The 22,530-nt window shown below is 43.2% G+C and overlaps 2 protein-coding genes across 2 annotated transcripts; both read left to right on the forward strand.

The window, feature by feature from the left end:
• The first annotated feature begins 1,295 nt into the window (after positions 1–1,295).
• Positions 1,296–2,857, forward strand: HMX2 (H6 family homeobox 2). The gene is made up of 2 exons (XM_074591820.1): positions 1,296–1,572; positions 2,307–2,857. The coding sequence occupies exons 1-2, from the start codon at positions 1,296–1,298 to the stop codon at positions 2,855–2,857; spliced, it is 828 nt and encodes a 275-aa protein (XP_074447921.1).
• A 1,329-nt stretch (positions 2,858–4,186) lies between these two features.
• Positions 4,187–18,432, forward strand: BUB3 (BUB3 mitotic checkpoint protein). Its single transcript, XM_074591415.1, has 9 exons — positions 4,187–4,274; positions 4,526–4,656; positions 6,746–6,940; positions 8,041–8,110; positions 9,513–9,664; positions 12,826–12,984; positions 14,384–14,561; positions 14,922–15,138; positions 17,192–18,432. The coding sequence occupies exons 2-9, from the start codon at positions 4,648–4,650 to the stop codon at positions 17,199–17,201; spliced, it is 990 nt and encodes a 329-aa protein (XP_074447516.1). The 5' UTR covers positions 4,187–4,274; positions 4,526–4,647; the 3' UTR covers positions 17,202–18,432.
• The last annotated feature ends 4,098 nt before the right edge of the window (positions 18,433–22,530 follow it).

The following is a 22,530-nucleotide window of genomic DNA, read 5'->3' on the forward strand; positions in this document are numbered from 1 at the left end:
GGCGCTTGCCACTCGCATCTCTCCGCGGGATGCCTCCCCCGGTGTTGTCTTCCCGGAGCTGACCCGCGGGATGGGGGGCCACTGGCCCAACCAGCCGCAAAACTCGCCCCATCTTCGTTAATCAACGATATTTCCCGGACTGGCTGGCGGGGCCGGCGGTGGGCTCGGGGGCAGCCCGGGGACACGGCCACGGGTGGCCCCGGCGGGGAGGAGGGCCGAGGGAGGGGGTCCGCCGCCCCCTCGGGCAGCCGTCGGGGCTCGGCCTCCGCCTCCCATCTCCGGGGGAAGGGGGGGTTCCAGGCCGCCGCAAACGCGGGGTTGGGGGGTCACTCGGGCCCAGCCGCGCTGCCGGAGAAGTTGGGGGACCCCGGTGGGATCCCTGCCGTCGGTTCCTCGCCCCCCCGTTCCCTTGGGGGCAGGCGGAGCCGCCCGCGGTTTTCCCCTTCCAGGGGAAGGAGCGGCGGGGGGAGAACTGCGAGCGCCGTGATTTATTTCCCCCGAGGGGAAGAGCCCCGGACCTCTGACAAAGTTTATTTGGAAATGCAGGAGGAGGTCCCCTCCCTCCCTGCCGCCCCCCCGCCCCCCGGGAAGAAAAGGCAGGAGGCATTTCGCGAGCCATTTGTTACCGGCTGCGGCGCAGCGCGAAAACCCCGTTTCTCGAAGGTTTTCCCGGTGCTGCCGAGCAGGCAACACATCGTAACAGGTTTCCCACCACCCCCACCCCTCCTCTAATGAGCAGAAGGGTAAAGATCCTCGTATATGCACAAGATGTTTATCCCAACACCGCAAGCCCCCCCGCCCCCCGCATAAGACGTTCACCCCAAGTCCCTGGCACCCACTCGAGGCGGAGGGCGAGGAAGGACGGCGGGCGCTCAGCATCCCTCCCCCCGGGGGCGCGGGGTCAGAGCAGCCCCTGGAGCCCCGGGGACGGTGGTGGGGGACCCTGTGGTGTGTCCCTTCCCCCCCAACCCCTCGGACCCCTCGGGTTTCCAAACTTTCCGTGGCCGCCGCCGCCGCCGTGATTGGCGCGGCGGAGGCCACCTCCATGCAAATGAAGCCCCGCCGCCCGCCGCCCGCAGATCAATAGGGACGCGGGGGAAGGAGCATGCAGTCCGCCTGGGCAGGCGCGGGGAGAGCCGGCAGCGGCACGCCGAAAACACCCCCCCCAAAAACAAACCCCCCGCCGGCTCCTCGCTGGCTGCCGGCCCCCCCTCCCCACCTCCTCCCGCACCCCCCGGCCCCCCGAGCCCCTCTAAAGCGAGAGCTTCCCTCCTCTGCTTTCTTATGAACCCAGGATGAGCAGCAAAGAAGACCCCAGCAAGTGCTGTCCGGCGGCTGCTCCTATCTCCAGTTTCACCATACAGTCCATACTGGGCAGCGGTAGCGCCGAGCCCCCCCGGGAGGCCGGCGGCAGGGCGGCCGCCTGGCCCCCCCGCGCCCGGACCCTCTCCCTCTCCTCGGAGGATGAGGAGCCTGAGGAAAGCTGGAAGCACCGCGGCTGCTTCTGCCCCGAGACTCAGGGCCCCGCCGAGACGTGCCACAAGCACCAGCCCCTCAGCTTCACCTGTCTCGGTGAGTACCGGGACGGGACGGGACCGGACGGGGCGGACGGGCCCGGCCCCTGCCGGGGGAGGAGGAGGAGGTGGGTGGGGGGGAACATGTCCTCACCCTCCCTGCTTTGGGGCACAACGAATTTGCGCCGTGCGTGGCTGAAGCGGGGAGGACGGAAATCCGCCAAAAATAGGGTGGCTTTTTTTTTTTTTTTTTTTCTTTTCCTTTTTATGTTCCCACCCCGCCCGGGGTTGATTCCCCCGACAGCCCGCGATGCGATGGATAACGCTCGTTTTCTTAGATTCCGCTTACTTAAGGCGCTCGGGCAAGGGGAAGAAAGATGTTTATTTTATATATATTTTTTTTTTCGCATTAATTCTGACTAAACGGTCTGTGAAATGCAATGCTGTAAAGTAAAATCTGCCGGCTCGTGGCGGATAGGAAAAGCACCCCCCCAGCGTGGTTACTCAGGTGCCTTCACTAAGGTGTGAACAGCTGTCTGTCCGTCCATCCCTCCCTCCATCCCTCCCTCCATCCATCCATCCCTCCCTCCCTCCATCCCTCCATCCATCCGATGGAGGGACAGGGATAGCCCAGAAGGGAATGGCTTCTCCTCGCGTCGCTGGTGTTTTACAGCCAGTGCCCAGCCGGTGCTTCCCCCAGCCAGGGCTCGGTGGGACGGGGTCGGGGGGCTCGGCCGTCGGGGGTGCCGGTACCGGCCGCCGTGCGACCCCCGCCCCGTCGCTTTCTTGCAGGCAGCGCCAAGGGGAACGGAGCGGCGGCGGCGGGCGGCGGGGAGCCCCGGGGGCCTTTCCTTTCGCCCCCCCAGCAGGACTGTAAGGAGGAGAAGGAGAAGCCGCTGGGTCCCGCCTCTCCCTCCTGCGGGGACCGGCAGCGGGACGGCGGGGACCGGCAGGCCGGTGCCGCCAAGAAGAAGACGCGCACGGTGTTCAGCCGCAGCCAGGTCTATCAGCTGGAGTCCACCTTCGACATGAAGCGCTACCTGAGCAGCTCGGAGCGGGCCTGCCTGGCCTCCAGCCTGCAGCTCACCGAGACCCAGGTGAAGACCTGGTTCCAGAACCGGAGGAACAAGTGGAAACGGCAGCTCTCGGCCGAGCTGGAGGCGGCCAACATGGCCCACGCCTCGGCGCAGACTCTGGTGGGGATGCCGCTGGTGTTCAGAGACAATTCCCTCCTGCGGGTGCCGGTGCCCCGCTCCATCGCCTTCCCCGCCCCTCTCTACTACCCCGGCAGCAACCTCTCGGCCTTACCGCTCTACAACCTCTACAACAAGATCGACTACTGAGCCGACGCGACGTGCGTGTGTCCCCCCTCCACGGCCCCGCCACCGCACCCCCGCCCCGCACCCCGGGACGCGCCGTTGGGGCCGGGGGGCTCCGTGCGGGGTCTCGGTCCGCCCCCGCGGCGGGGACGGAGGAACAGGACTGATGGGAGGGACGGGCAAACGGAGAGAGCGCGGGGAGCCGCTGGGGGGGAGGGGGGGGGGGGCACGGGACACCCCCCCCCTTCCCCTCCCGCTATCCTGCCCCTTGAAAAAAAAAAAAAAAAAAAAAATTAAAAAAGCGTTATTTCAGATCTGTAAATATTTTTAAAGAAAGAAAAAAAAATAACCAGAAGAAAAATAAAATGTTTTAAGCCTCGTTTGTAAATTTGCCGGCTCGATCGCGTGTTCCCGTCCCCGGGGCGGGGGAAAGCCTGTGACCGGGGGGTGCAGCCGGGTCCCGGGCACGGCGGGAGCGATGCACGGCAGAGCCAAAACGACGTGTAACGGCGAGGGTTTATTTTTTTATTTTTTCTGCCTCGTTATCTCGTTTCTGCAGGGAATCCCGGGAGCTGCCCGTGGCCGGGTTCGGAAACGGGGTTTTGCGGAGTATTTTGCTAAAAGCCGCGGTGGCCTAAAAAAAAACCCCAACCAAACCAAACCCCGACGGAGGGGGCCGGCAGCTCCCGGTAAGGGACCCCACCGGGATCTGCTCCCCGCCCCGGGGCACCCACGGCCACCTTCCCACGGGAGACGGGGTCAATCGTTGGCACGGGAAAAAAAAAAAAAAAGAAAAAAAGAAAAAAAAAAGAGCAAATCCGGCGGCAAAAGTGGTTGTTTAAACGGTGGCCACCGGCTCCGGCCGGTACCGAGCGCGGGGGATGTTTGCAGCAGCGAAAAAAAACCCAAAGCAAAAATAATAATAAAAAAAGAGATAAATAAAGGACTCGAAGAGATAAATAAGGTGATTTTCAATGCGTGGGAACGGGACCGGCGCTCCACAGCCGGTGTTTTGAGCCCGGTGCTGCCCTTGCCCGGTGGGTAGCGGGTGCCGGTGCCGTCGCTCCGCCTTCCGAGCTCTTTTTTTAGGGTGAATAATTAATATTTTGGGTTTTCCCGTTAATGTTATTACAGCCCAGCAGTGTCTGTCCCAACCCCCGCGGCGCTATGGCCTGCTTGGGGCCTGGACCCGCCGCCACCTCCCCGTTAGTTGATGATAACGGGAGCGGCGGCCGGCCGGTATCCCCCCCCCCGCGCCATTCCCCGCCTCACTCCTGGGGACTACAACTCCCAGCATGCCCCGCGGTGCCACGCACGACTCCGTTCATTCGAACCGTCCAATGGTGAGGCGGCGCAGTGGCGGTGGGTGGGGCGAGCGGGAGTGCGCTTGCGCGGTGGCGGAAGTGGCGGTTGTCGCTAGGCCGCAGGCGGGAACGCTGAGGTGAGCCCCGCGGCCGGGCACCGGGGCCGGGCGCCGGGGCCGGGGACAAGCCCCGGCCCCGGACGCCCGGCCCCGGCGCCCGGCCTTGCGGGGTTTGAGGGGGTTTGCGAGGGACCGTCGGGCCTGCGTGGCGGCGGAGCGGGCGCCGCGGCCTAGGGGCGGCCTCACCTCAGCCGCGCTCTCCGCCGTTGGCCTCGGTTCTCCGCCGGTTCTTGGGGCCTTTTCTCTCACTTCTTTTTTTAACTCCGCAGCATCTCCCACGTCCCACACGTCTTTCTCTGGACTGCCAGAGCGAGCCCCGGTGCTCCCCGCCGCTGCCAAGGCAGGAAGAAAGGTTTTCCGTGGCGTTGCGCGGAGCTGACAGAGGAGCAACATGAAAACGGTACTTTTAACGCTTTCTCGGGGAAAATACAGGCTGGTGCTCCTAACGCTTTGAGCAAAGCAGCCCGCTTTGTTCGGGCAACGCTTGCCGGAATGAATCTAGCTGAATGGTAGAGCGTGCTGTGTTCAGAGGAGCTATAAAACTCCTAATTTCTTATCTGTTCGGTAAAAACGCACTTTTCAGGAATAGTAGAATTGCAACGGTGCAGCCTGTAGTTAAGTCAGCGTGGTGGTTTCAGTGGCGTGCGTCTTCCCTACAACATCTTTTTTATGAGTTACCTCTTGTGGTGCTTGAAAATTTTACCGGGACTTTGGGGTGGGCGTGCAATTACTGCTTTTTGGCAATCCCGGTTGTGAAGCTGGTGAAAACGTGCAGAGCTCTTTGTGTGATTTTTTTTTTTTTTTTTTTTTTTGGTAAGATGTAAAAGGTAGGATATGTTTAAATTTTAGTATTCTATAAATTTTCCTGGGTTGGAAATATCTTTGGGGGACCCTTCCAGGTTTCTGATGTAAGTGACTCTGCTTCCTGGAGTGCTACTTGTTGGTTGCTTTTGGGCTGGTTTGTGACTGTTGTACCAGGCGATTAAATCCTTGGGTGTGTTGCTTGAGTTTTCTGACACAAGTAGATAATTAGTGCATCCAGCCTAATTCTCATAGTTGTTCTGAATTCCTTTAGATTTTGTGTCTTTGTACATCCCTCTGAATTACTCACTGAGGTACATTTCACTGTTTAAAGCGTGATGAAAGTGCTGCCGAATTCTCTGTAGTATTCATATAGAAACATGTGTGGCAAATTCAAGCATGTCTGTCTTTTGTCCAAGTGTTTCCAAAGCAGAGCTAGAAAAGGGGGTTAAGAAAGAAGTTTTTATTTCCAATTCTTATTTTTTTTTCCCATTTCATGTTTAAATAGCAGAAATACCACTTTGTGTTTACGTAGTGGATTTTTTTTAAGGATGTCTTGCAGAACACCTACTAAAGCTCCCACTTCGGAAATTTTTCAGTGCAAGAATGTGTAGTGCTCGCATTATTATACAACTTGGTGATCATTCGGTTCCTGACAAGTGCTGAACTAGAATAATTGTGCTTTAAATTTGAACCTTGTCCTAGTTCATCTGCTCATTTTCTCTTGATTTATTCTCAGGGGTCTAACCTTACCTCTGCAGTTGTACATACAATTTCAGGAGCGATAGTGTTGTGGAAAATCTGAGCTAATTTACTTCTCTGCCCCTTTTAGCATAAGGGAAATGTGCTGTTAAGGCTTTCCGAAGGCTTAACAAAAGTTTTGGTGGTTTTGTTTGTGTCCATATAACAAACAGTTTCTTCTTTTGGAGCGTTTGTAAGGTCTGCACTGTCTTCCCCGCTGAAATTTCCTGCTCAGAGCCTCTGCTCTGAATTTTTCTGTATACAACTAACTAGTCCTACGAAGTGAGTGCTACAGTTACCTTCAGGGTCATTGAACTGTCATTGAATCATTGATATTTTTTTTTCTAGTCACATCACGTTTACATGTTTGGTTTACGTTTCATTACCACACAGAGCATAAACTTCTTTCTTATCTGACCTTATTTAGGCACTAAGAGGGAAAAAAAAGTCTTAAAGCTATTTCATTGGAAATATTTTGTAGCACTTACGGAAGGCTAAGGATTGGAAAGTTGCAGAGAGCCTAAAACTATTTAAAAGATGATCCGGTTGCACTTCTTGGAAGTGTATGACAGTCATATCAAATCATGAACAAATCAATGCTTTATGTTGGCATTTTCAGATCAGATTCCTTTGTGCCTGCATGTGTTTGTTTTTTAAAGTAACTTCATGATGCTCACAGTAATTAGTAAATATTTACTTTAGAGAATACAGTCGCATACACAGTAGCATGGGGAAAATACATTTGTAAGTAATGATATCTAAGCTTATAGATGATAATAATAAAAAGACACTTTTTGTACTATTTGTTCCGTGTTATATTTGATATTTAAATTTAAAAGCTCTCTATGGGGGAGGTTTTGGATGGATCAGTTGGCTAACTAAACTTGCTAGGCTTGTGTTCTTGTTATTACTAAAATCGTACCTGTCCGTTACTGTCTTTTCTTCAGATGACGGGATCAAACGAGTTCAAACTAAATCAAACTCCAGATGATGGCATTTCATCAGTAAAATTTAGTCCAAATACATCTCAGTTTCTGCTTGTTTCGTCCTGGGACACAACAGTCCGGCTCTATGATGTTCCTGCCAACACCATGAGACTCAAATATCAACATTCAGGAGCTGTCCTTGACTGTGCTTTTTATGTAAGTGTGTGAGTTTTTTTTTTTAATTATTGTTTTGTAGATATATGTGTATGTGAGAAATTGTCAATCCCTGAAATTAAAGGGATAGTGAAATCCTACCTGTAATCAAGGTTTTAAAAGATAGCTTGCTTCTGTCAATTATTAGTCTTTTAATGAATGTAATTCTAGTCCTAAACATAGGTATTTCCTGTGAACAGTACAGGCATTCAAGTAATTTACTTCTGGTAGAAGTGGTAGGCAAAAGTAATTTGACCTGGTGTGTGCTGTTTCTTCAATGCTATAGTAAATTGTGTGTGTGTTTCTACAAAGAGTTGTACTGGTAGTATATAGCCAGAAATCATTATTCACAATAAACGCTCATAGCCACTTAGTTTTTTCTTTTTAACCTTCTCATACGGGGTTGTTTTGGAAACACGGCATTGTTCCAAGTGAGCCATTTACCAGATACTTGATTTCTGTATTCTTAAGGCACCAGATTTGAAATATGAATGGTCTAAGTTTATTAGTGCTGCTTTCTTGTTTTGCCTTTTTTTTTTTTAAAAAAAAAAGGTTTCATTTAGCATCTTCTTTTTTTGCATTGTGTTCTGACATGTCCTCCAGTGACTTGATCTTGATGTGTTACTGAATGTTTTAAGGATCAGTTTAAATTTTTAATTATACTTGTGCTTTTTTTCACTGAACATTTTGTCACGTGGCTAATATCGTGCTCTGGATCAACACACAGGTTCTCAAATGGTTTCTGGCTTCCAGATTGGTTTTAGAAGGGATACACTTCAGTTAGGTGGAACTGGGTTAGGTTGGTGGTCATTTAAAAATAAACATTATGTGTTTCGCTGTTACAGAAATACAAGCTATTTGATATATCCTTTAACTGCTTTTGTTTCTTTTTAGTTAAAAAAAATTGTATAGTTTGAAGTGCTTTACTTAAACATTTTGCAATGCTTATGTCATCTGGGCCAGATCTTAACCCTTGTGTCTTTAATTCCTGACTTCTCAAAACTCTTGAAATCAAGTCCTGTGTTATGAGCCTAGGAGACTAAATGCGTAGCAGCCAGGGAAACTTAAGTCATGTCATAAGGTTACATTTTTTTGCTTTTTAGGATCCTACCCATGCCTGGAGTGGAGGGTTAGATCAGCAATTGAAAATGCATGATCTAAACACGGACCAAGGTGAGCAGATTGAATTCTGTAAGTGGTCTCAGCAACTGGCCTAAGCTTTCAGATTTATATACTTAGATGAGCATAATACGTTTCAAGTTTTTTAGATGTGAGGTATTTGCTTTAAGTAGTAGCCTCTATTGATTTAAGTTGTCAGTGTCGGTGCTCAGCAGTCTCCTGTGCTCTGCAGCCCTTTCTCATCACCGAGGCACTGGACAAGGCAGTATTCCTCACTGTGTAATTGAAGATGGTGCTATAACACTTTTGGCAGCAACTGATTCTGCCCTTCTGTTAAACTGAGGGTTTAAACTTTTCTTGTGATGAATATTCATTGATGTATTTTACAGGTGTATTTCTTTTTTATTTACTTATCTTCAGGTGAAAATGTAAGGGAGGGAAATAGCTATATATTGTCACACTGTTGATTTAAGGTTCACATCATATGTGCCTTTATCTAGCAGTACCACCTAAAAGCATGGAAGCATGTGGCTGTTTGCCAGAAAGTTTGGTAGACGCTTGTTGTAGGACGCCTTGAATTGGGTTTCTGCGGATCATCCTGCTCTGCCATAGGCTACTGTGTCTCAATTAGGGGGAATTAGCAAAGTTGAATTACAAATGAGCATGTTACTTTTCAAAAGTTTGTGGTTTAGACATATTTAGAACAATCTTATCACATATGTGGCAGAGTGTACATAAAGCTTTTACTTTGTCGAACATCGTGGCCTTATACTACATTTTTTTTCTAACAAACATTGCTCGAAAGTAACACAGTTCACCACAGTGGTGCAACATATGGAGCTAGTTTGTCTAACTTTTCCTGTGTGTTAGAGAAGTGAATCTCAGCCTGAGACAAATATGGTCACCAGAACCAGCCAATAACCAGAGCTCAACAAACTAGTGTGTACAGTAATATTATGAAAAAAGTCAAATAATTCTGTTAGAGATGACCTTCTAGAAGTGTTTATAGGAACTTAATATTTTTATTAATATGTAATATTAATTCCTTTTATCATAATGTTGATATATACAAGCGTAAGTTGCTTTCTGTATTAGTGTCTGCATCACAGGTGGTGATACTGCTTGATACTGAGCACTTCTTTACGCTTCTGAAGATTTCTGTGTGGCTAAAGATTTCTCTGTGGCTGCCTAAAATTCTCAATTTCCTTTCATAATCTCAGGAGACATAAGTTTAAATTTAACATTTCTGATCTTGGCAAAAGTGATGCTTCTGAAGACTGAACTGTCCTTGAAGGGACTCCTACCATATCAATACACCTGTGGGAATGTCAGAAAATAGGGTGTTTGTACTGCAGTAGCAGTAGTGGGTCTTTTTTTTTTTTTTTAATTCTTTATTCAACACATTCTGACTGTTTGTAGAACCAATAAAGTTACAATATATTGTATTTTCTCACAGAAAACCTTGTTGGTGCTCATGATGCTCCTATCAGGTGTGTTGAGTATTGCCCAGAAGTGAACGTCATGGTGACTGGAAGCTGGGATCAAACGGTGAAGCTGTGGGATCCCAGAACTCCTTGTAATGCAGGAACCTTCTCTCAGCCTGAAAAGGTACGTGCTGGGTGCTGTATTCTAGGTGATACGTTAAATAATACACCCAGCAACTGGTCAGACCATCACCATACAGGACACTGTCTTAAACTGAATTCAATTTGAAAAGTTATGTTTAATGATTTTTAAGCTGTGAAAATATGGCATTTAAAAACATCGATATTCAGAATATATTGTGATTTTAGGTTAAGGCTCTGATCTTCCATCAGTAGGAGAGCATAACTTAATTCTTTGCACTCGTGGTGGACCATATTCTTATAATTTAAAACAAACTTGAGGAAGGAAAACCTAACAAAACCAGCATGTGTAATTGGTGTGATCGTTAATAATCCTTGGCTTAATTGTAATTTGCACTATTGATTTCCTTAAAGGCGAAGGCTTCTAGATATATCAGATCCTGGCAGTTTTGAAATGTGCATAGAGATAGAGTAGGAGGCCCTTTATGTTGTCTGAAATAATATTTTGGCTTTTTCAGTTGTATTAAAAGATTGAACAGAATTGCTTGTATTGTAATTTACCTGTTGTTGGACTAATGCCTGGTAGACGTTCTTCTAATACTGAAATCCTCTGTGCTAATGAGAGACCACGAGAAATGAAGTAAAATGTAACATCTTAAGCATTTTCTAATGGTTATATGGTGTGTTAATCTTTATGCTGTTTACAATGGTGTCATTGAAAGAATTATAGAACAGTATTTTCTGTTTTTTTCATAGTCTTCTAAACACAGGCTGAGTTGCTGGATAATTTTACATATGAATTTTTTTTCTGCCTATACCTCTTTTAAATTTCGTGTAGCTCTGTCGCATTGTATTGTCAAGTCATAATTATGAGCCATCATTACGTTCCCTATTGCATCTAAATAGCTATTACTTTTGTTACAACACAGCTGAATCTACTTCTGGCAAGACCTTTGTTCAGAATAAAGTAATTGCATTATTTCTAGTTTTGATTTATAGTTGTATGTAGCATGTAAAGATCTGTGATAAATTGCTGACAGAGTATCACATAATGGACAGCCACAGTGAATCAAGCTGCTTATTGGTTCAGCGAGGTTCATTATGTCATTTTTTTTAATGCTGCCTTTGATAAATGCGTACACCTACTCAACTGCATGACAATGGTTTCATTTGATTTATGATTGTGCGGTGTAGAAAGAATACTTACTATACAGGTGTGACATCGGTTTGTAAAGAAGATTTAAGATATTTAATGTTCTTCATGCCTTTGTTTCCATATGTGTATACAAACACATTTTATATAATGTTTATTAATATTTGTGGATCAATTTTTACATCAATAATGAAGGGAGATTTTAAAAAAACCTGTCTTGTTAAAGTATGCAGCTACTCTTGACTCAAAGTTTTCTTGCCCTTTTTATGTGTAGGTGAGATTTGGCAATTGGGATAATCAGAAATTTTAGGCACCTCCTGTGTGAACATTCAAGACATTTCCCATCTTAAGACCTTGGTCTTAAGAGGCAAGTTCGATAATCAAATTTTAGAGCCACACTGCATGCTGAATGAATATGGGTTTGTTAAAGGAAGTTTTATATATATTTGCACACATATATGTGTACATGTATTCACGTTAATTCATTAACATGCATACATGTATACATATACACACATACACATACGGACCTGTCTGCTTAGTTTTTCTGTTAGAAATTAACTTTTTGAAAACGCAATTTCTCCAGAAATGTTTATAGCAAATGAAGAGAAAAGTTGTTTTATCCGATATTTCAGTGCAGTTTTACCAGAACCAAATAGATTTAGCGGGCTTTATCGGAGAACCAGAAAGTGAAACTAGGGGCTTGAGTGAAACTGTACAAGCACGTGCCAAAAGTAAATTGAATCCTTCTGGCAGGATACCAGATCTCTTACGCTTTGGTTTCTTGATCTGAGGTATATACAAGATCCTATATAAAAGTTTCCTATGTATTTAGCTGCATTAGATCACTTCTGAAAAAGCTCATTCTTGCAGTTTGTTCTTGTTAGCAGCTCAATGACAGGACAGCTATAGGTAGCTGGATTCCATCTTGCTTGCGTATCAACAACTTGGAACTCATTCAATAGTACAGAGTTTTTGACTGAACCTTTTTTCTTGTTCTTTTTTTAACGTATTTCCAGATTGACTGCATCCCAAGTAATAGCTGGAAACAGAACAATTTATATGCTGAATATTTTGATAAGAAATTTGATAAAAATTAGAACCTCTGAGCCATTTTTTGAGTAGAATTGAAATTCCAAGCCATAGTCGTCTTAATCATGTCAAGCATATTGCTTCCTTCAATTTCACTTAGTTTTATTAAAGTATACAAAGTACCACTTGGTTATTTTTAGTGATTTCTTGGCAATTTATTTCCCTTTATTAACATGAAGCTCAACTTGAAATGTTTTGTTTAAAAAGAAAACCACATGATTACCAGATGGAGAAAAACTGAGAAGAAAATGTGTGACATGGTATTGTAGGACTAAACTGCAGGATCATGAATTGACGGGGGGAATGCAAGCTGTGCGTAACCAAGCAAAGATGATTTCCAAAACAGGTGGCCCTTTCCCCCCCGGCCCCAGTTACTTTGTATCTGTTTTCCTCTTGCCCTGAAATATCCAATAAATTTAATGCATGAAATAATTGTTGAGGCAAACTTGAGTAATACTGATTTTCCTTTTGAATTCTATATAAATCTGCACGTGTAGTATTTAGAACATGGGTAATACTAGCAAAAGGAAGAAATCTCGTGTGGAAGATTATTTAGATATCGCTGAGATCTGGAGACTGGTAACTGAACAAATGTGCTTGAAATTTAGAATTGCACAAGTGCGTATATATTATTTTTTTATTTGCTAAATGTGTAGTATGATGCTGCGTTGGGCTTGATTGTTCTGGGTGTGCTCGGGTACAGAATTCAGGGTGAGCTTTTGAAATGCTACCTCAGTGTCTTACCGCAAACCAGCTGCACACTACTGCTGTTTATCCCGATTTTGAGTTATAAATTGAAGCTAAAGATTGTAGCTGTAGCTATAGACTTCATAGCTATGGACTTTATTGTAGATGTTACCTCTTTTGTTATTGCACATTGCTGACACTTTGTTTTGTACAATGAACAACAGATAAGCAGGCTGATAAGTGTTAAATATTGTAATTTTTTTTTTTTAAAGGTCTACACGCTTTCTGTGTCTGGAGATAGACTAATTGTGGGCACGGCAGGTCGGAGAGTGCTGGTGTGGGATTTGCGGAACATGGGTTATGTTCAGCAGCGAAGAGAATCAAGTCTGAAATACCAGACCCGCTGTATCAGAGCGTTTCCGAATAAACAGGTATAGGGACCATGTCAGTAACTATATTTCTGCTGAATGTTCTTTAGGAAAAATGGAGGTTTATTTTTCAAGTTTTCTGCATCTTTCTTTCATTTTCAAAAAAATTCTGGTCTTCAAAGTTTCATAATCAAACTCTGGGAGGGAGTGGGGTAAATGGTGTTGATGCCTCTTGTTCCAGGTTAACTGTTTTTAATAGCATAACTTAGAAATGTTTGCCACTGACTCACCAGCATATTATGTTTTATTTTTTTCTCTCTTTTGTCTTCTTTTTTAAAATAACCTGTTTAATGCATCACAATACTGACATGTGATTATATATACAAATAACAAAACAAACACTGACCTCCCCAAAATTGTAGTAGAAGAGAGGAAGACAGAATTGGCAGTCACTCGGCAGCCTTTATGCATTGTAGCCCTAGGTTCTTCAATATATATATACACATATATATATATATTTTTTTTTAACTCTGTGTCATGCACTCAAGAACCCATGATCCATTATCTAGGGGGAATTGTACAATTTAGGTGATCGTTCAGCTGTTCCATGTAGGTTAACATAGAGAAAAACCACAGATACGCTTTCTGAAGTAAAGCAAGAAGACGAGCTTTTTCAGACTAATTTGGAGGGGAGTTTTCTCATGTACATAGCGATAGTACAGGAATTGCAAGACCGTGTTACTTGTTCTTGAACTGGCATGGATGCTTTGTCCATTTTCAGTTCTAGTTATAGCAAAACAAGCTGATCTTCCAGATTGTGTTGTATTATGGATTTTAAAGAACGTTGCTATAGCTAGATACCATTACAATCCTATTTCTGAAAACGTCTATTATGGGCTTAACTCTGAAGTTATAATAAGCACCTTGGGTTGCTCTTAAGTCAGGACTGTAATTAACTGGATAAGTGGATGCCACATATAATCAAGTTTCACTGAAAATTCTATTTTGATTTGAGTGGCTAGTTGCTAGTATAAAGCTCTGAACTAATTTTAATGTAATTCTGAAACTAAATAGTCCTGTGAGTATCTCTGATATTTGAGATATTTAGGCCCTGGGGGATAGATGGGCATATATAACGGGTTCTTAACTCTTAATGTTTTTTTTTTTCCGCAAATCAACTTGATTGGATCTGCAGGGGTAATTAAAAGTCTTACTGTCAGCTTAAAACTATGGTGGAATGAGAATCTCCCAAAAAGCTTTTTTTCTGCATTACTTCTTTTGTAGAAGCGGCTTTTATTGATGATGCTATGAATCCGTGATAACAAGTAGTTTCTGGTTGTACACAATTTATGACTGTTTAATTTCATTTATTTGAATGTAGAGAGGTGTAAGATAAATTGTATTGCAATCGCTTCTCTAGTTGTAAACTTCTAATAGGTCTATCTCCACATTTTTTTGGTAGGGTTATGTTTTAAGTTCTATTGAAGGTCGTGTTGCAGTGGAATATTTGGATCCAAGTCCAGAAATCCAGAAGAAGAAATATGCATTCAAGTGTCACCGTTTGAAGGAAAATAATATTGAGCAGATTTATCCAGTTAATGCTATTTCTTTCCATAACGTCCACAACACATTTGCTACAGGTAGGGTAGATACTGAATTTTTTATAACACTTGCATCAGTTCATTTAGTTTTGATTTAAGCAGGTCAGCCTTTAGTTCATATATCCTTGCTTTTTAAGCATTTAAATCATACTTCTTGCAATGAGTAGAGTTTTTAAATTATTTGATGCAGTGAGAGTTAATTGCTTTAACAGGGATTTTGGGAAATGTTTATTATGCTCTTTACTGAATTATACAACACTGTCTAGCCCTGTGTTTTTACTGACAAAGTAATTCCGGTAGTTTTCTCTTTTCCTTTTTTTTTCCCCTTTGCTGTATCTTTTCAGTCTTACTGTTTTCCCAATTATGATTTACAAACAGTTTTTAAAAATTAATTTTCAGGAGGTTCTGATGGATTTGTAAATATTTGGGATCCGTTTAACAAGAAGCGGCTGTGTCAGTTCCATCGGTATCCCACAAGCATAGCATCACTTGCCTTCAGCAATGATGGAACTACCCTTGCAATAGCTTCTTCGTATATGTATGAGATGGATGACATTGAACATCCTGAAGATGGTATCTATATTCGCCAAGTGACAGATGCAGAAACAAAACCTAAGTGAGTATGCTTCACCTGTATTTGAGCTTTTCTGAGCATTCATCCCAAGATTTATTAATTTTCCTAAATTCATGAATAGCATTATTGATGCCAGTAGATAGTGCAGCTTGACAGTAGGGTTGGTTTTGATTTTATCTTGTTCGCCCAAGCTTTCAATATCCGTAGGTTGATAGACGTCTGATGGATAAAATTGTGCCTAGTTGTTTAGTAGGAGAAGAATGTCAAACTCTTATCCTTTGTGAATAGGTGCTATTATATGAAGCTGTGGAGTTATTGCTAGCTCATTGCTTCAAGAATTAAGTGAAGAATTCAAGAATAGTTTATTTGAGTAAATGTTACTGTGTTTGGATATTTAAAACTTGGAATTAATGAAATCTTTACGCACTGACTACGCACCCAGCTGTCATAGCCAGCAGGGAATCTAGATACTGTTCTAGGAAGGTTGTGTAAAACCAAGGAAAAGCTTTCTCAGTTCCCGTGTATTGGAGTTTGCTGCAGCCCTCTGATAACACACTTTTCTATCACTGTTGCTGTCAAAATGGGGCAAACTGATTGATGGAGGTAAAAGGTTTCTGTTAATCTCGCTTTGGCATGAATGTTACGTAGAAAAATTGCCGTCACAGTGCAGAATTACACTACTCTTCATTATGCTAGCAGAGGAGCAGTTTTTATTTTCAAATTCCTGGGGTTTGTCATTGTGTGGTGGGTTTTTTTTTTTTTCCTGCTAGTACTCAAACTGGCTTACACTTTATCTGGTTGTCTCCATTACTTAGTATCTAAGTGACTACATAAATAGATGCACAGAAGCGATCAAAGTTCTTGAGCTTAAAACCTCAAGATCTTCCCCCCCCCCTCCCTTAAAGTGACTTGTTTATTGCTTTGGAGCAGCCATTTTATCGCTGTGGAGATGTGAGGTGGAAGTTACAGAAGAATAAATACACCATCTCTTATTTGAGTTGCTTGTTTGAAAATAATTTTGATACTCATGGAAAGATGAAACAAGAACTATTTCAGTATTTATTTCCAGGTCTTCCTCAAGTGGGGAAAAAAAAAAAAGAAAAAAAATCCAAAGATGATAATTCAAATTTATTTTTAAAATCAGGTTGTACTTTACATACATTTGGGAGGGTAGAAAAAAAAAAGGTGATAAAAGAATACTTGCTGCTATTGGTCTTGTAATAGTAAGAGCTGCTTTCAGTTATTTTTGTTCATTGCTAGTTATGGTTGCTAATTCTGTAGATGCTTCATTCTGCCGTATGAGGAGGTTAATCTACAATTAAGCAATATTTCCTCTTGGCCCTCCATTATTTTCTGAAACAGATGGTTCATCATTTCCTGGGCTGTTAAACACAGCAAGGTTAAGGTTAGACTCTTGGGAATCAGCTAGTTTTGAATCTTATTAGGCTGTAGAAGGAAAACTAATAAGAATACTCCTTAATATCATTTTGTGACTGTAAACAATTATTTATTAGCAAACAATTGATCCCAGAAGGGCAAATTGTTTGAGTCAGTAATGAGCTGAGAAAAGACAGAGCATATCTGTGTATTTGGAAAATAATTGTAACGTAATTGCAATGCATTTAGACAGGCATCTTTTTGGACCTGTTTCTATCTTTAAATGAATTTCTGAAAACATTAACAAGGTTTGTATGCTTTTCTGACATTTACGAGTTGCTTGTGCCAACCGTGGGGCACTAAGAATGATGCATATATTTTAATGTTACAGTAGTGTGAGTCATCTCTGGCTTATTCTAAAAATAAGTTACTTGGGACAGAAGACTAATAGTTGTTTCATAGAGATCTTTTTGCATATTAATTTGAATCACTTAGCATTTCTGCATGATGCACTCTTAAATGCATCAAGGTGGTGCCATATTATATAAAGAAAACTTTGCAAGATCAGCTTTTTGATCACTAAATTATTATCTGTTGTATCTTGAGGCAAGTGAGAGTGGTCGTCTTAGACATTTCTGCTTTTATAGACTGTTGAATGTTTTACCTGCTTATGATTACTCTAAATACTGCTTGCTGAAATGCAGTTTGTTTATTTCAGGTCTACTTAGACTTCTGTTGATGCTTCTCTACAAGAGGTGCCCACCTGCTCCTAACAAGACTTAAACTAAACCAATAGAAGTGAGAAGAACAATCTTTGTACTGATGTTGTTTTTAACCAAGAAATATTTGTTTGTATATTGTAGTATGTCTTAATCCGTCATTACTCACCTGCTTATAATGTTAGTGAAACTGTTTTCTTTATCTGCTGTCTGTAGCTAAATTAATTCAGTCCTGTAGGCAACTTCGAGCATACCTTTATAAAAACTTACCACATTTTGTAGTACCTAATTATGGAAAACTTCCAGTGGTCTCATAATTTGTTCAATAAATATCTGTAGGTTTTTTGAAAACAAATACTTTCTGTTACAACCTTTTACTGTTTGTGAAACAAACGTTAAGACCAAACCTTTAAGCTGCAAGAATTCTTGAGTTCTGGATCTTCCTGATGGAAAATTTCTGAGCCTTCAGTCTTTTTCTAATAAGATGAACTGGGAATTCCTTCATTACTGGGGGACGTTGTCTCTCCAGGCAATGTTTTCACTGGGCTGTTGAAAGCCTAAAGCCGTATTAGGTGCGCTTGTTTATCTCAGTGACTTGATCGTTACTGGAGAGCAGTTAACTGTTTCTGGAGGAAAGAACCCGAACATGTGGTGCTTGTTTTTTCTTTCCACATACGGCATAAAAGCCTAGAACTAATGATGCCTGGGAAGAATCGAGGGTAGACGGGACCAAATGCGGAGTTTCATCCTGTAGCCGTGTGGTCTGTTCCAAGTCTGCAGATCTGACCTGGTAGCCCAGGGCTTATGGAGTAACACAAGTGGAAAGGTAGAAAAGAGGAGTTTCCTCAGAGTGGAAATGTCATTCTGGCCACAAACCCCATGAAAATACGCTGTTTCTCTGAATGTCTCCTGTGCCTTTATTGCCAGTTGGTATGAAGTCTAATCTGTAATCAGATTTTCTATCAGCCTCTTGAGGATTTTGGAGTTGGGGGGTGGGTGTGAGAAGATGCTTGAACTTGGACAAATTAAAAATTTCTTAGGAAAGTAGTATTAAAAAACCAACTTGGATGCTGTGTGTTTTGTTTTTTCTAAATGGGAATGTAGATCTGATCAAGAGACTAAACCTGCAAATCCATCTTCAGGTTATATTCAATGTTGCGTGTTCCTGACTGATTTGTGGAAATAAAGATAAAGGCTTTCTGATTAGTACCACCAATAAAAGCCTTCTCATCCAACTCTATTTGCAGAACAGGCTGTCAGGCTGCTCTCTTAATAGTAGCTTGTGTCAGGTGTTTGGAAGTACTTATGTGTTACGTATTCACTTTGTAGTGAATAGTGAGGAGGGACAGAGCAAAGCTCTGGTGAGGCTTATCAAAGATGATTAAGTTGTGGGTATTTCGGAGTGGTGATTGGATTCATATTTTACTCCCCGACTTCTTCTGTTCTGAGTTATCAATGCCTGCCTAGCCAGTGGGAGTACTTTATTACCGTTAAGAAAACAAACTTGCTGACAACAGAAATAGTGACCGATCGTTCCAAAGAAGGTGGTGATGGAAAGGAAGCCGGGCTCCGTGTGTGCAGAAAGCTAGCAAACTTGAGCTGTTACCAGGTAGACGTAGTAAATGAGTGGTATATGGAATATTTTATAGTTTGTCATGAGCTAGGTATGGATTCTTTGATAATATAAACTGGTTTTGATAGGTTTGGAAAAAATAAAGAACTCCCTGAAGTAAATGTGAATAATGCCCTTGCTGCAGTAGCATCTGGCCTCTGTTCTGATAGACATGCACCATCCCTATTTCTTGCCATTTTGATTGGCTTTTTGCATTGAGAGTACATGACTGTTGGTGGACAAAGGTTGAATTTTTGATGTCAGCTTAGGTAGTGATGAACCCTTGGTGTTTGGGTTGGTGGTGGTTTTTTTTGTTTGTTTGTTTTTTTGAGGAATGAGTTGATACATAGGGTCTGGGGCCAAAACGTGGGAACCAAAGGTTTCTGTGAGGATGGCTAGCAAAGAAATGGTAAGCAAAGTCCCTAGATTGGGGTATAACTGTGGGTTCAGACAGCAGACTCTGCGTTAAGAACACTGTCAAGCGTTGCAGGGTCCCAGACCACAATGTGTATGTGTGTGCAGGTTTAAATACAGACATATTTGCAGAGCAAACATACACAATATCTGCTGTTTCTCCGTCTCCTCTCAGCTGAGAGGATATAATATTACAAAACATAAGCTTGAGCCCACGAATAAAGAAATTATTTTGCTGTTAGCTAGGAGCACAACAGTGACTCTGCTTGTGGAGGAAAGAGACCCGAAGTGAGGATGGGGGTCCAAATAAATAATGTGCAAAGACAGAAATAGGCTGGGAGTAATGAAAAGGTGGCTTAGTGATGATGTGGGAGAAAGGAACGTATGGGCTGGAGAGAGGATGGAGTGGGGAGTTACAGGGGTAGAACTGTGGGGAACAAAGTGAAACGAGAGCCAGAGAATGTAGGGGAAAGCAAAGAACGTGAGGAATTCCAAATAGTTTGGTTAACAAAGTAGACAAATAACATAGCCAGGAAACAATGCCACCTGTGCAACTTTTCATTGGTAAATATAAAGGGGAAAAAAACCCTGTTAATGCTTGATGTACTGAGATCTGCGCGCTTCAGTGGACAAAGGTAGCCCAAGATATGTAGGAGGAAACAGACTAACTTAGAAACGGTAGGGAAATTCTTTGTGGTCTGTCGGTGTTTTATGTAAATGTTCGAAACAAACAACCTGTAGAAAATGGTGAGACGACTGGGCATAATAGAGAAGAGACACATGAGTTGGTCAGGGCTACAGCGGTGTCTGTATGTTGGGTACGAATACGTGCAGTTAGAATACGGGTATTTCTTTTACAAGATTAATCTTCCTTTTATTAGCTGTCTTTTAGAAATGCAGGTCAAGGCAGAGGTTCATAAGCTGGAGAAATCATGAAACAAGCCTTTTCTGACCTATATAACAAGCAGCTGAACAAAGAGGATATACTGACTCTTGATCAGAGGAATTGAGATCTGAAAAAGCTCCTTAAGTCATTGCTTTTGTGAGTGGTGTTGAGGGCCATACAGAAAACATGGAGTCACAGCCGTCATTCTAATAGAGTCATCAGTCACCATCGACTGCTTGCAGGAAAAAATATCCCGGGTTGTCTCTCACAAGAGCCTTGTAACGTGGTGGTGTTGGAAGCCAAGTGGCATCTGTGCCCTGAATGTTACAGAAGCATGCTGGTAAGTACATTTTTCTGTTGGCCAGTACTTCAAGATAATCAGTGTATGGTTACTGCATTCAGAGCTGGAGCTCTGCCGCATCTCAGACATGATATTTTGTGCTGCTGCTGCCATTATAATAAATACCTATTACAAAAATGTGTCCTTTAGATGCGCGTTTTCCAAAGCAAAACCAGTCCAAAGCTGAACTCTGAGCTCCGAACACAGAGATTTTAGTGATGCCGTTGAGAATGACCTTTCCAAAACTGTAGGTATTGCTAGCTCCATCTTCCTTAACTATCTCACACTTTCGTAAGTGTCCGGTAGTTCTTACTGCCTTGAAAATTAAGGATTTTCTGTAGTTGGCGTCATGGAGTCACTCAGTTCAGCAGTAATTCAGCTGGTGTGTCTGTTAAGATAGGTGCCCCAAAGCTGGGTGTTTCTACTGTTGGATACTCTTGCAAATGTTGGCCTGAATGACACGTCCACCATCCGTGATTGGTATTAGTGGTCTGGAGCAGAACCTATTTCTTTTGACTAGCAGACATCTGTTCTGGTGATTACACCATTAGCTGCTTTTATGTTGTTTAGTATAATCATAACCACAACGCTAGTAATTCCTTCGTCAATATGCAACTGATACAACTTCTAGTCCTCCAGCAACGTGGCGTTTGCTTTGAAATGTGTCAGGCTCCTTTGGTCCAAATAGTATTTAAGCGACACTTTGTAATATGTTTAGATATGTAGAATTTAGAAATGAAAAGTCAAATACAGGACTCGCCCACGTATTCTTATAACTAATATGCTAAAGGCACTAACTATGAAATATGTCTTACTTCATCAGGCTACGTGTGCGGCACTTTTTTGACTGCATTTCACTGCTATTTTCCTATAGCGCGAAAAGGTATGAAGGCGCTAACGCGTGATAGCAACACGGGGGATGTAATAGGTCTTCAGAGTCTCCTGTGATTACCTGCAGAGTGGAAGGGAATAAACTGTTCTCCGTGTCCGCTGGGACCGGGACGAGGCATAATGAGCTTAAATTGCAGCAGAGATTAGTCTAGACATTAGGAAAAACTTTCTAAGTGTAAGGATGGTTAAGCCCAGGAGTAAACTGCTTGGGGAAGCTGCAGCATCTCCATCTGTGGAATTTCTCAAGCGCAGGTTAGACGAGTATCTGCTGGGAATGGCGTGGTTTTAACCAGTTCTGTCTTTGGGCAGGAATGAGAAGGGAGTACCGATTGTGCTTACGGTTGTACGCTGCTCGATTTGTCTCTGACCGTTCATTCACCTGCCATTGCTCCTGGTGCAACAAACTGGTATTCTTTGTCACAGAGGCAGGGATTCTTATTTATTTAAAACTTCTTAAACAAGCTTTTATTTTCCTCCATGGCCTGAACCACCGTTAGCAGACAAACTCATTTCACTCGGAATCCTGCTTACCAGCTTCCCCCGTCTGCGTGTCTAGAACTGTCCCGTTGAACAAGGCCATCATACTTCTTAAATTCAATGTGTGTATTCGTTCTGTAGACACTTTTGAATTTGTATATGGTTAATAAAGCGGAGTTCCTGATTCTTATTGGCTATGTAAATATTTTGTTTACATCAATCTCGCAATAATTGTAGTTTAAGCTTGCAGCTAGCTCCACCATCGGCTGGCGCTAAACAACTCTAGTACCACCGTAGCATGTAGTTCTTTGTTTTAATCAATCCCCCACTTACACAAACCCACTCTACTCTTTCGGTAAAAACAGCAAGGTAGCATCAAGTCAAAACCAAAGCTATAATTTACTCACGCCAAGGAGTTCCTAATAATTAAACTAAGGAAGTGTTGCTTTTCCTTGCTTGTGTCTTCCGCGAACCACCGCTGTTCTGCAGCCACAACAATGCAACAAAGACAACAATTGCCTTATTCGCAGCTCTGCAGAGATGCATTGTAAGAAACGATCCTGGCTTGAGAATTTGCTCTCTAAATAGATACGAGAGCCAAAGGTTGAGAGAGAAGAATATTCTCATTCCACAGATGTCAACAAAGGCACAGAATAAGGAAACGAATTTCCTTGTCACAGAGCAAAGGCAGGACTTGAACAGATTTCTTGAATCCTTG

The sequence above is a fragment of the Larus michahellis genome, chromosome 6 (genome assembly GCF_964199755.1).
Source record: "Larus michahellis chromosome 6, bLarMic1.1, whole genome shotgun sequence".
Taxonomy (NCBI): domain Eukaryota; kingdom Metazoa; phylum Chordata; class Aves; order Charadriiformes; family Laridae; genus Larus; species Larus michahellis.

What these genes read in the sequence shown, in the direction of transcription:
- HMX2 (XM_074591820.1), top strand. Translation starts at nt 1,296, where the DNA reads ATGAGCAGCAAAGAAGACCCCAGCAAGTGCTGTCCGGCGGCTGCTCCT. An exon ending in CCTCAGCTTCACCTGTCTCG is followed by an intron (nt 1,573 to 2,306) that starts GTGAGTACCGGG and finishes GCTTTCTTGCAG; the next exon opens with GCAGCGCCAAGGGGAACGGA.
- BUB3 (XM_074591415.1), top strand. An exon ending in TGATCTAAACACGGACCAAG is followed by an intron (nt 8,111 to 9,512) that starts GTGAGCAGATTG and finishes ATTTTCTCACAG; the next exon opens with AAAACCTTGTTGGTGCTCAT. An exon ending in CCTTCTCTCAGCCTGAAAAG is followed by an intron (nt 9,665 to 12,825) that starts GTACGTGCTGGG and finishes TTTTTTTTAAAG; the next exon opens with GTCTACACGCTTTCTGTGTC.